This window comes from Periophthalmus magnuspinnatus, chromosome 3, assembly GCF_009829125.3.
Source record: "Periophthalmus magnuspinnatus isolate fPerMag1 chromosome 3, fPerMag1.2.pri, whole genome shotgun sequence".
In the NCBI taxonomy this organism is placed as follows: Eukaryota; Metazoa; Chordata; class Actinopteri; order Gobiiformes; family Gobiidae; genus Periophthalmus; species Periophthalmus magnuspinnatus.
In genome coordinates, this window is record NC_047128.1 from 23,049,811 (window position 1) to 23,063,817 (window position 14,007).

The following is a 14,007-nucleotide window of genomic DNA, read 5'->3' on the forward strand; positions in this document are numbered from 1 at the left end:
GTACCAGTGGATCTGACCAAGTAGTGGCATCAAATTGTCTCGATGGAGATAGAAAAGTGTGGCACATTCAAATAAAAGCAATAACATCTCCATTTCGACAAGCAGTTTGTGTAGCCTACACTGGAAAAGTTACACAGTGCACCTTTAAATAATCATGTTCAAAATTGGTGGAGGAAAAGTACTTCATCTTCACTTCTTTCTATTTCTTGCTTGGATGTTTTGTGGCCCCATCTGTGCTCCAGTTCCGACCCCTAACCCCTGCTCTTCTCACAGTTGGATAATTACATCCCTGTGGCAGAAATATTTTTCAACTTATTCCGATTTCAATATTTTTCTTTCATTTTGGCTTTTCCCTTCTGGGGCTGCAACTGCACACGATCCTGCTTTCTATCCCGCTTCAATCTTGCTTTTGGAGTTGTCGATCTTTGAAACTGAATTTTCCAGTTCAGTATAATCATCTGTTGTTGTCATAATTCATTTGTGCCAATTGCTGTTGTGTTACGAAACAGAATTGAAACGCAAACTAGCCTTCTTTCATTTTTTTTAGCTTGTTTTTAATTCAAATAAAAAAAAAAAAAAACAAGAGCAGTATTTTTATTTTTATTTATTTATTTATATTTGTGTTTATTTATTTATTTATTTATATATTTTTATTGATTTATTTATATAGTTATGTATTTATATTTGTATTTATTTATTTATAGTTGTATGTATTTATTTATATTTTTTTTTATTTATTTTATTTTTCCAGATTTTCTGTTTAAACAAAATTACAAAAAAAAAATAATAATAAAATAAAAATACATTTAAAAATAGGATATTCTGTTTATTTAAAGAGGGAGCATTATGTAAAATTGACATTTTCAAGCTTCTTATTACAAGAGCAGTATTTTTATTTGTATTTGTATTTATTTATTTATATTTGTGTTTATTTATTTATATTTTTTATATTTTTATATTTTTATTTATATAGTTATTTATTTATATTTGTATTTATATTTTATGTATATTTTTATTTATTTATATACTTTTTATTTATTTATTTTTTTCCAGATTTCCAGTTTAAACAAAATTACACCAAAAATACATTTAAAAATAGGATATTCTGTTTATTTAAAGAGGGAGCATTATGTAAAATTGACATTTTCAAGCTTTTTATCATGTTATAACCTTGTTCCCTCCATCAAAAATATGTCATCTTTGCACTTTTGAGCAATTTAGTGATCTTTCCCACATTGTGTTGTGATAGAGCTCTAAAGGGGGAGTGACTTAGCATAGGGAGCAAGAACAGGGAGGCATCTAAAATGACACTGAAACTTATTAAACATGTCAATACGTAATTTTCGGCGAATATAGCATTTTCAAAACAATAAAAGTTAACATAGTGATCGAAATACGTTATGTGTTAGCAATACTCCACTGAATTATAATACGCCTTCTTTAATATTTTGACTCCATGTAACATTATCACCCGATTGAAGTATCCGCGGGCTGACGCACATATCCACACGTCGGCCCGGTTGCCAGCACAGCCTGCCAAATTCATCTTCTTGTCTCTCAACCTCTTTCGGATACGATAAGAAGTAACTTTACCCGGCGTTGGGAGAGAGGCGTGTATGGGATTTCATTTTAACTGAAAATCACGAAAGCGGTTTGTTTATCCCTTATCCGGATCTAGATTAAAACCATACACGGATTATTACTTGTTGATACATTTGTTTTCTTTAAATGTATTTTCTTATTTGAGTCCCCCGAGTATCAGGTTGTACAGAGACGCTTTGTTGTCTCGTGTGTTCTCGTTGTAAATGTCACTATCATTAGAATGTAGGTGTATAAAAGCTCGCGGCACAGTCCATTATCCACGGTAATGACAATCGGCGGGCAAGTCTTTCTTTCTCCTGCTCCTCACCATTAGATACTGTGTTGTAGTATATAAAGTAGCCATGAAGTATCACACGGGCGTCGATACAAACCCCGCTGACATACGTGCCCTGATACTGCACATGTGTTCGTAGTGTGTTGAACTTAATAAAGACCTTACCGCTGTTCGTATATCGCCTCATTATCCTGGTGTATACAGTATGTGTACATGGTGACAAAAAGTACACACGTATGTTTACCCACGTGTAGCTACAGGTAGATAGTTAAGTAGATTGATCGATCCGTACTCGTCAACTACATTTAGCAGAGTAGCAAACATTTTGACACGTTTTCGACAACATATTGACATGGGAGTTGTTGCTTGTACTTTTATATATACACCAGTACTACACAGAGCCTTAGGGTGCGCTCACACTTGGGTTTTTAACGTCGTCACATAGCACTGTTTGTTTACGTGTCACGCTGAAGTGGAGAAAATAAGCCCAGAGGCATTAAATATCTGATATAGTGAGGCAGATATGAGTCCTGCTGTGATACGCGCTCCTCTGTGACTTTATACATTAAACAATCTAGAATCCATCTAAACTTTTGATGCTGTCCGTAGTACTTATGTAACGAAGGCACGATTCTGATGTGTTTCGGAGTGGAGCTTGTTCACTTTTCCCCTCGTTTGTGTAACATCAGAGGTGCTGTTTCAGTGCACATGAGAGGGCTTATGTGCTAAAGTTGTGCGTGTGTCGTACATGAGCAACTGTGCCGTGTTTTGGTCCAACTCCTCCAACCTGGACACTGCTCGTTGGGACTCAGACTGGACAAACTTACAGGGTTTTGAAGACTTTCTGAGCTTAAGCACCGTTCGACTGGATTAGTGTGAGCGCACCCCGACATTTCCCTCTGTAATTTATTTTCATAAAACATAACTAAATTAAAATGAACAAAAATTGCCTATTACTTGTATGCTATTTTTGGAAGAGCGCAGATCTCAGCTTCCATTATAACTCCCAACTCCTCTGAACACACAAATCACTTCTGTGAGCAGACTCTGTGTTCTTTAACCCTGATGGTGCACAGACCCTGCTGCAGTTCTCCATGGAGCCCTGATGCTGCTGCTGAGAGGCCCAGGACGGCGCTCTTCACTGGGACATGTTTCACCCGGGGCCAGTGTAATGAGGGGAAACACAGCAGATGCACCACTGCCTGCAGCGGTCAGCCTGCACTGTTCACCCAGTCTGTGACAGGACCATGAAGACACAGGAAATCCCCACACAGACAGTACACAGACAGTACACAGACAGTACACAGACAGTACACAGACAGTACACAGACACCGCACAGACAGTACACAGACAGTACACAGGCAGTACACAGACTCTACACAGACAGTACACAGACAGTACACAGACAGTACACAGACAGTACACAGGCAGTACACAGGCAGTACACAGACAGTACACAGACAGTACACAGACAGTACACAGACAGTACACAGGCAGTACACAGACAGTACACAGACAGTACACAGACAGTACACAGACACCGCACAGACAGTACACAGACAGTACACAGACTCTACACAGACAGTACACAGACAGTACACAGACAGTACACAGACAGTACACAGACACCGCACAGACAGTACACAGACAGTACACAGGCAGTACACAGACTCTACACAGACAGTACACAGACAGTACACAGACAGTACACAGACAGTACACAGGCAGTACACAGACAGTACACAGACTCTACACAGACAGTACACAGACAGTACACAGACAGTACACAGACAGTACACAGACAGTACACAGACACAGACAGTACACAGACAGTACACAGACAGTACACAGACAGTACACAGAGTACTCAAGTCAAACAGAGATAAGATTCACTTAAACAGCTGGACTGCACTGGGACACTGCGTTGAATACAGTTTTTTTTGTAGTGCTTAAACTGTTTCTAAAAAAAAAAAAAGGATTTTCAACTAAAAACTGTACAATGGCTTGAATCCAAGACAAAAGGTATGCTTCAAAAAATACAACTATTCCACTGGACTTTCACTTGAACCTGACTCATCCTTGGATTTTCGTACTTGGACTTGGACTTGAACTCTGACCTGTATTGTAATCCCACGTTCTGGCCACAGCGGATTCACATGCAAAACCTATGGGGGACGAGCCTCTAATGTGGTCCGGCATTTCCGCTTCACGTTTCAAACACTTTTTCAAACCCTCTTGCGTCTTGAGCGTTCGCACGGTGCGTTTGAACGTTGACCCGAGGACACTATCGACTATTCATTACATCACGAGCTCGTAGCATGATAATCGTCCTATTGTCATGTCTATTAGATAAACACGGAAGATACTTTAAAGTGCAATCTACAAAGTCAAATGCAGTATATAGACCCAGGTTTTGCCTCCACACTTGCACAGCGCCAGTCCGTGTGGTTCTTGATGTTATTTGTCTTTTTAACTGGAGGACTTGAAAACAAATGCATCCTGTCAAGTGAGACTATGACAAAGAGCCGCGAGCATCCTTTGTGACGATGCAAAATGACACTGTGTTCTTAAATATAGCCTCAGAGCAAACAGACACGCACGTACTCTCCCCAAAGGAAAGTAGATCCACGAAAGTTTACATTCAAATATCACTCCGCCATCAAAAACAAAGAGTGAACCTGCTCATGAAGACTTTAAAATGGATTCATCGACTGATTCATCTAAATACACGAGGATGGGACTGAAATGAGAGGAAACTGGAAGAGGAGAGAGGGAGAAAGAGAAGAGAGGGGACAGACAGAGAGAGGGAGACGAGAGAAAGCCAAAGGGAGAGATAGGAAGAGAGAGAGGAGAACAAGAAGAAAAGAGAGAGAAAGAGAAGAAAGAGAGAGAGGGAGGGACACAAAGAGAAAAGAGAAAGAAAGTATAGGAGAAAGATAGATAGAAAGAGAAAGAGAGAGGGAGAGAAGAAAAGGAGAGAGGGGAGAAAGGGAGAGAGAGAGGGATACAAAGAGAGACGACAAAGAGAGGGAGAGAGGAGAGCAAGAAGGAAAGAGGAAAAGAGAGACAGCGTGAGAGAGGGGGAGAGGGAGAAAGAGAGAGAAGGGGGTAAAGGAGAAAGATAGAGAAAGAGAGTAAAAGAGAAAGGAGAGAGAAAGGGAGAGAGAGAGGGGAACAGGAGGGAAAGAAACAGATTAAGCAATTGATTTATCTAAATACATGTGGATGGGACTGAAATTAGTTATCTTTTATCCATGTGACTTGATGGTATTGCTTTATTTGGAATATACCATGACATAGAATTAAAATCTTCATGTCGACAAGTAAGTGAGTTTACGGGTCCAATCTGTGGAGAGGAGACCCTGGTCATATAAGAATACATGTTCGTCAAGGTATTTTTGAGCAATAAAGATCATCATCTTAATAGAGACAAGCGTGTAAAGCCACCAGGCCAACTTTCCAGCCAAATGAAGATGAAAAAAAGACAATAAAAAACATCTTGAATTGAATAATAGGACCTTATGTTAGAAAAGTTACATAGCCGACCTTTAAAACGATACCATGTGTTTTCCAAGTACTGCATTTAAACCTAAGTCACACCCATAGACTGTATAAAGAAGTGGACTAAGTGAGTGTGACGTCACCCATCGCGTTCCGCTCCAGTCAAACGAAGCTCATCGAGGCTCGAGCAGTTATAGCGATGAATTTGGAGCCGAGTTGCGTGTTAGGAATTCTGACTATGAGTGTCATGGCAACAAGAGCCAATCCAGAGCGAGACTATTGAGGGTAACGGCCCTTCCCAACCGCACCATTGGTTTAGCAGGGGGCAGAAGCTTAGCAACACTGTCAGTTAAATCTGTTGCTAATGCCAGCGGGAGTGACCTCGGGGAAAGACGGCGCCTGATTTGTCGGTTATTAATGTTCACCTGTTGAGTTACAGACGCAATAACGAAATGCAAATATCAGGATCATGTAGAACAGGTTAATACAAACATTTTAAGACCAAAATGCAGCAGTTACGGAGAGAAGGGCGACAATTTTCCAATGTAAAGTGAATTGGAGCCAGATTAAATGGAGCCGGAAGTGCGTCCATGATCACTTCCTATTTGGAACGCGGCGGCTAGCGGGTTAGCTACGTCCATTTACATATACAGTCTATGGTCACACGTGATTTAACACTAATTTTGACGAACTTCTTATCCGTGGGGTTCAGAATAATGAAAATCTAGGACTTTTCGCCTGATTTTCCTCCATGAATGTTCCCCAGCTAGGCCTTAAACGTATCTATCTCCATGGAGACGAGCGGGTCACGCCATCAAGCCATTCAGGTTAGATCTGTGGAGAGGTGACCCCACTCGTAGAAACAATGTGCGCTTATCAAGACAATTCCAAAACATCTTGACTTGGATAATAGGACCTCATATCAGCAAAGTCACATAGTAGAGCTTTAAAATGATACCTTGTGTTTTCCCGGCGCTCTATCACACCGAACAATCCCCCGCCTGTGTGCAGTCCGTGTGTGAGTGATTTAACGCTAGTGTGTTGAGCCACTGACCTCTGCCGCGCTCCTCATGCTATCGTGTTCCTCGCTCGCCCGCACCAGCAGCAAGTAGCGATGCTGGTCACTCTCGTAATCAATAGGGCGGGTCAAGCTGATTTCCCCTGTCTCCGCGGCGATGGAGAAGAGACTGCTGGGATTGATAAGCAGGCTGTAGACGATTGGTTTCTTCTGGAAGGACACGGCAGGTGTGACCAGGAAGCTGAAGACAGAAGGTGAGAGGGAAAGAGAGGAGAAAGAGAAGGAAGGAGGGAAGGGGGGGGGGGGGGCGAAGAAAGATAAAGGCAGAGAAAGTGAGAGGGGAAAGGGGGGAGAGAGGGGAAGAGGAGAAAGAGAGAGAGAAAGGGAGACAAAGAAAGAGCACAGAGAGAAAGGGGGAGAGAAAGACAAAAGGAGAGATAGGGAGAGAGAGAACAAGAGGGAAAGAGAAACAAAGAGAAGAAAGAGAGACGGAGAGGAGAGAAAGAACATATAGGAGAAAGAGAGAGAGAAAAGGGGAGAAAGGGGAAGAGAAGGAGGGAAGGAGGGAGGGAGGGGGAGAGAAAGAAGAGGGGGGTAGAGGGAGGAGAAATAAAGACAAAGGCAGAGAGAGAGAGGAAAGGGGAGAGAGGGGAAGAGGATAAAGAGAGAGAGAAACGAGACAAAGAGAGAGGGCAAAGAGAGAGGGGGAGAGGAGAGAAAGACAAAAGGAGAGATAGGGAGAGAAAGAGGACAGCAAAAGGTAAAGAGAGAGAAAGAGAAGAAAAGAAAGAGTGTGAGACAGAGAAAGAGAGGGAGAGGAGAGAGAAAGAACGTATAGGAGAAAGAGATAGAAAGGGAAAGAGAGAGGGCGAGAAGAAAGGGAGAGAGGGAAAGAAAAAAGGATACAAAGAGAGAGGTCAGAGAGAGGGAGAGTAGAGAAAGACAAATGGAGAGATAGGGGGACAGAGAGAGGACAACAAGAGGGAAAGAGAGAGAGAGAAAGAAAAGAGAAAGATGGGAAGAAGAGAGAGAAAAAGTATAGGAGAAAGAGAGATAGAAAGGGAAAGAGAGAAGGAGAGAAGAAAGGGAGCAAGGGGAGAAAGGGAGATAGAAAGGGATACAAAGAGAGAGGACAGAGAGAGGGAGAGGAGAGAAAGACAAAAGGAGAGATAGGGAGAGAGCGAAGACAACAAAAGGGAAAGAGAATGAAAGAGGAGACAGGGGGATAGAAGAGAAAGAGGAAGATGAGAGAGAAAGAAAGTATATGAGAAAGAAAAAGGGAGAGAATAAAGGGAGAGTGAGGAGAAAGAGAGAGAGAAAGTGATACATAGAGTGAGGACAGAGAGAGGGAGAGGAGACAAAGACAAAGGGAGAGATAGGAAGAGAGAGAGGAGAACAAGAAAGAAAGAGACAGCGTGAGGGAGGGGGAGATGAGACAGGCAGACAGAGGAGAAAGATAGAGAAAGGGAGTAAAAGAGAGAGGAGAGAGAAAGGGGGACAGAGAGGGAGAGGGGAGAGCAAGAAAGACAAAGGAAGAGATAGGGAGAAAGAAGATAACAAAAGGGAAAAAGAAACAGTGAAAGAGAGGGAGAGGGATAAGAAAGAGAGACAGGGACAATAGGAGACAAAGAGAGGAAATAGAGAAAGGGAGAGAGGAGAAAGAGAGAAAGGGAGACAAAGAGAGAAAGAGATAGAAAGGAAAGAGGGAGGGGAAAGACAGAAAGAAAGACAAAGAGAGAGGATAAAAAGAGAGAGGGAGGAGAGAGATAGAAAGGGAGAAGAAAAAGCAAGCGAGCAAGGAGAGAAAGCAAAAGAGGGGGGAAAAAGAGGAGAAAAAGAGGTGATTTTGCAGTTCAAGTAGAGTGAATAAGAAGCAATGGTCAAGGCACTGGCGCATACATATTTTACACAGGCCATCGAATGCATTGAGTTGGAATATATTAATATGAATCATGTGAAGCCAATACTAAAGTCTATAAGCAGTAAAAATAATATGATGTTTATGAACCATATCAGAAAGCACGCAGCCCAGTGTCGAGTTTTGTTAGTGTTACAAGGTCACGCGCCGTACAGTACTGAAGGTATGTATTTATTTACAAAAGCTTATAACCAGTCAATACAGAAGGCGAGGTGAGGAAAAAGTGACTGGAGTTGGTAAAACCTTCAACTGATGCAACTATTTTAATGACTTATATCAACTAATTATTTTTATTTTGCAGAAGATTTTGTCAAATTTTTGCATTTGTAAAAAAATATTGGATTGGAAATATAGTATGCTTTATATTTTTAAGATTTGAAATTGACGGATAACGTTATGGGTGTTTCGATAATAATATAATAATATAACACTAAGCTCCTATGTATAAGCGTTCGATAAGGATTATTTATTTTAATTGCCAGTTCCATCTGTCAATTAAACCTCAATTAAAAAATAGAAATAAAAGTGTAATGTAAATTCCAAGTTACAGTTTCAACAAGCCGAAATGCAACCTCTGTCTACTTAAAGCTACCATCCGTCATTAGACTCGCTGACCCGACCATGTTGTACTCTCACATATCACTACTAGATGCTATCTGCATTACTACAATCTGATAGTACGCCAGGTTTGGGCAGGAAGAAAAAAAAAGACCAGAAAGTCAGAATAAAGGCCAGGTACTCCGACAATAAAACTGCTTCATAATTAGATGGAGATAGCACACAGTGAACTCATTTTGACCTCAAGAGCTGCTTGTATAATATATCTGTACTGGGATAAGACACATTTTTGCTCAAATACATAGAAAAAATCAGGTACAGGCCCGCGACAGCAAAACTCTGCTGAAAAACACTGATAAACTCATCGCTGCAAACACTTTAAAATGAACTACTTCTGTTTTTCACATTTTAAGACAAATTAGGTGCAGCGCCTTTAAGTCTACACTCAAAACTGTATTTTCAGCATCAATTATGTAAAAAGAGTTTTTGATCTTACATTCACTCACGCTCAAGGCAAGTGGTGTGCTCTATAATAGCTATTGTATTTCTTTCTTTTTTTTTTAGGCCGGCATTGGTAAACCTTGAGATGTCTCAAACTGCAAACTGCTATGTTGGTATAGAGTATAATAAAGAGTTTTTAAGGTATCTTTGTCATAGTTTTATCCTTTGTCATGTAATTGAATCCAAGCAAACTGTTTAATGAGAACAAATAATATTATAGTATTTTCTTTCTACTTATTTCTTCATAGAGTTATTATTATTATTATTATTATTATTATTATTATTATTATTATTATTATTATTATTAAGTGTATATTACAGTTTTTTTTCTATTATTTTAGATGGTTTGGTAGGAGATACTACCTATAGTCAATATTTATCATAGTTTTACATTAGTTAAGTGTCAGTTTGTGGGAAAAAAAAAAAAAAAAAAGTTCAGAAGGAATATACAAAAATACAGGAAGTAGCACTAAAATTAAATACATGTACTTTTAAACTGGGACGTTTTGTGAAGCCCCTGAAGAAGAAAGACTTTGTGGTTTATATGAGTTGGGAGAAGTGGAAAGTGAAGCTCATTTTTTGTTGTATTATCCATTTTATAATGAATTTAGAAATCCTTTATTTGATGAAATGTTCACTGTTCAATGTTCGACAAGATAAATAGTTGTTTAATTCTAATGTTTATAAGTTGCCATCATTTCTATGTAAAGCCTGAAAGAAGCAGCAGATGAGTTTGTTTAAATACGTTTATTGTTTTTTGTAACACACGTCTGGACTATTGTATTTTGTTAATAGTGTTTTATAAGCCGGGATTCTTTGTATGCAAGACACAATAATAAAATAAAATCAAAATCAATGTACCTATGTCATGAAAATTCCATTTAAAATTAAGGGACAGTTTACAAGCAAGAAGACTAAATGTACTGTCTTTTTGAAAATTATTATCCTAAACATTGTGTAATTCAGACAAGTGTTAGGTAGATACAGCTATATCTGCTATTTGTGTCCAACGAGGGGGAAAAAAATCCATATGTTAATTATGTTTTAGTGAAATTAGTAGTATAACCTGTCATATGCAGTTTTTTTGTTTTTTTTGCCCATGGACATAAACCATGCAATTTCAACCAACTACCCTCAAGCTTATGGGCGACCCCTCAACCCACTGCACCACATTTGCATCATCCCATCCCCTCACTTACGTCTGTCCCTCCGGGGTGTTCTCCGGTATGGCGATAGTGTAGGACGTGTTGGTGAATTGAGGTGGTCTTTCTCCGGCCACCACGGACACCACGACCGGGGCACTGCGGCTGCCGAGGCGATCTGCAGCCACTACGGTCAAGAGGTACTCCCTGTCTCTCTGCAGGGGTAGTCCCGTGGTCCGAACATGACCGCTCTTTCTGTCCACCTCAAAACGCCCATCTCCACCTGTACATGAGAGAAAAACAAACAAACAGGCGTATTAATTGTAGTTGCTCGGGCCTGACTAGAACCAAGACGTCTGAGCATGTAAGCCTTGTGACTCAGGCCCCTGCCCCGGCTTCCTGCGGCTCAGAGAATAGACTTTAAAGCAGCTCTTCTTGTGTACAAGTCTCTCCATGGCCTAGCACCAAAGTACGTCTCCGACATGTTTGTGCCAACCGAGGACTTCAGGGACCGGCCTCCTGCTGGTGCCCAAAGTCAGGACTAAACATGAGGAATCAGCATTTCAGTTTAATGCAGCGATAGTCTTCCTGAAGATGTGAGACAGGCCTCTACTTTAACGTAATGTTTAAATCCAGGCTCAAAATGGTTCTGTTTAGCTGTGCATATGACTGAAAGGTTTTTATTTTGCATATTTCTTCTCTTTTAATATTAATTTTATGATGATTATTTATATTTGGATTAGTTTGTATAGTGATTGTCCATCTTATTCTTAAAGCACTTTGAATTACATTGTGTTATATTACTAAAATTGCCTTGCCTTGTTAAGGACTCCCCTAAAACTAAACTGTAATTGGGACTTTTCTGGTGGAAAAAAGTTACTGGAGTTGGTAAAACCTTCAACTGATGCAACCATTTTGCTGTGTTCAACCATTTTAACGACTTGTATCAACTAATTATTTTTACTGTGCAGAAGATTTTGTAGAATTTTTGCGTTTGTATGCTTTATATTTTTAAGATTTGAAACTGACTGATAACAATATGGGTGTTTCGATAATAACACTAAGCTCCTATGTATAAGCGATCTAGAAGGATTCTTTATTTTAATTGCAAATTTCATCTGTCAATTCAACCTTCATTTAAAAAAAAAAAAAAAAGTAGTGTAGTGCTTGTAGACTCTGTCATCTCCTTGTAGGATTTTTTCTTTGTCTACATAGTTCAAATTTTGTTTTATGCTATAAAATTCCCTTGCCTGCAAATACATACATTCTTACTGTGAGCAGGCTCGTCTTTCCACAGATCTAACCTGTAAGTTGGCATGATTGGCTCCATGAAGATAAAGTTAAGTTTAGGATAAATTTACTGCCATACGTTCAAATGGCCATGATTGACAGGTGGATTAGCCACTCAGGGACATGCAGGGTACATCTCTATCAAAACAAATATGGCTGCAGAATCTAATGGTAAATGGTCACATGTTTATATAGCGCCTTTTCACTTTCAATGCACTCAAAATCAAGAAAGCATTCACACACATTTATAAACCAGAGTACGCAGAAACAACAACAGTATTCATTTGTGGGAGCTGGAATCGCACCGTCAACCAATGGGTCAGTGGATCTGCCCTCTCTACCAATGAATGTTTTGTTTTTTTTGTTTTTTTTGTTTTTTATGTCGACAGCGGGATTCGAACCGCCAACCTTCGGATCACTGAACCAGATTGCGATCCCTCTGTATACCAAATACAGAGAGATATCATTCTGGCAAATAATGACATGTCAAAGGAGACTCTCCCATGAGACACCTTTAATATGTTGTGTTCATCTTATTTAAGGAAACAATAAAACAACAGGACAAAGTGAGTTCCCATAAAACATAACACCCCTTCACTTAATCAGGCTTTACAATGGCACCACCCATAGTCACTACCGCACACCCCGCTTTCAAATCCACTTTTATTCCCAGATTCACACGATACAACTCTGCAATAACTTCAAAATAAATACCCAGTGGAGCAGTGAGTCAAAGAAACAACCTGCAGAGAAAGTCGGCCAAACATGGGCAACAAATGAGGACAACATCTGTGAAATCTGTGAAGAAATAATGAGCCGTGCTAAAGCTAAGATAGCCTCCCCTGTGCATGAGCTAGCTGCGCAGGTTGTTTGTGTTTTATCAGGCATATAGAGGATCTTTGGTTTCATGTTGAGATGATGTTAAAAAATAAAATGGAGAATAGCAGGATACAGAGGCAAAAAGCTCAGTAAGTACTGATGCCTTCGAGAGCTGTCAGAAATATCGCTGTTGCCTGCGGTGTCAGGAAATCAGCTGGTAAATGTAAGGAGACAGTGGACTCTCCAAGTACTTTGTTTTGTTTGGGTCGCAGAGCACAGGCCAAAAGTACTGTTTGTGTAGAGGTCTCTCAGACTTTCAATAGCACTTAAAGATTTAAAGCCCCACATCCCCTTCTGCTCTGTTTTCTGTTATTCTAAAACGAGGGTGAAAAAGGAATAAAGTGACTAAGGAGTTTTTTTTTTTGTTGTTGTTTTTTTTTCGAAATTGTAATTGATATGTCCCTGGTTAAAGTAAAGGTGCATTATGTAACTTTTGTGGTGGAGGGTCTGTTTTTGTCCCTGGAAATGCGTTTTGTTTTGTTCTTTTCTTTGTTTGCATAGTTCTACTTATCTATATCTTCTACCCCGCCCACTTTTGCTCCCACTAAACGGAGCTTTCTTTGCGGCGGCTCTTCTGATTAAGCGGAGTCCCATTCATTTCAATGAAGAATCAGCGAGTTTGAGAAACGTTTTGCTGCTAAAACATGATATAAAGTAGGTTGATTTGTGCAAAATGTTCTATTCACACCAATGTTCATGTGCATCAACAAGTCAACGATTCTCTGGAAGGATTTAGTTGTTATAGTTACAGTTTTAATTTTGTATTTCCATATAATTATGCAGGTGACATAACATTAATAACAAAATGAACCAAATTAAAGTGTAACCTGTAGGCCTAAAACTTACAATAAAGAAAGACAAAACTAAAGGGCAAAGACTTAAAGTGGGACTAAACACATAAACTCCATCCACAACCATATTTCAAATAAAGACTGGGCAGTACCTGGAAGACTAAAAAAGAGAGCGAGATTGGAGGAGGGGAACAGTGTGATTGGTCTAACAGATATCCACACTTCAAATACCTAATCAAAAACACCTGGTTGTAATCAGAGCAGTCTTTTGTGATGTCACCAACTACTGAAAATTGTAGAGGCCACTGAAGGCAGCACAGACTTTGATTAAGGTGTTTTTGACCAGAAAGCTGCAAATTTACCTAGTTTGTATTAAAGTTGTCAACACTTAAAACAGTACACGGTGCTATTAAAACACCATATGCACCATAGTTCAATAGAGACAAAAGTGGATTAGTGTTTAGCTCCAGTTTAAAGTTGCACTATGTCTCTTTTCCAGCGGGGAGTCCACCACCTGTTTGTCTCTCTGCAT

At 39.8% G+C, this 14,007-nt stretch overlaps 1 protein-coding gene across 1 annotated transcript in view; it reads right to left on the reverse strand.

Annotated features, from left to right (window-relative positions):
* The window catches only part of si:ch211-186j3.6 (neural-cadherin), a 410,843-nt gene that overhangs the window by 259,676 nt on the left and 137,160 nt on the right, over positions 1–14,007 (reverse strand). The window contains exons 3-4 of the mRNA XM_033991613.1: positions 10,573–10,798; positions 6,433–6,637 (exon numbers count right to left, since the gene is read on the reverse strand). Of these exons, the coding sequence (XP_033847504.1) occupies positions 6,433–6,637; positions 10,573–10,798 (431 nt within the window). The remainder of the gene's footprint in view (positions 1–6,432; positions 6,638–10,572; positions 10,799–14,007) is intronic.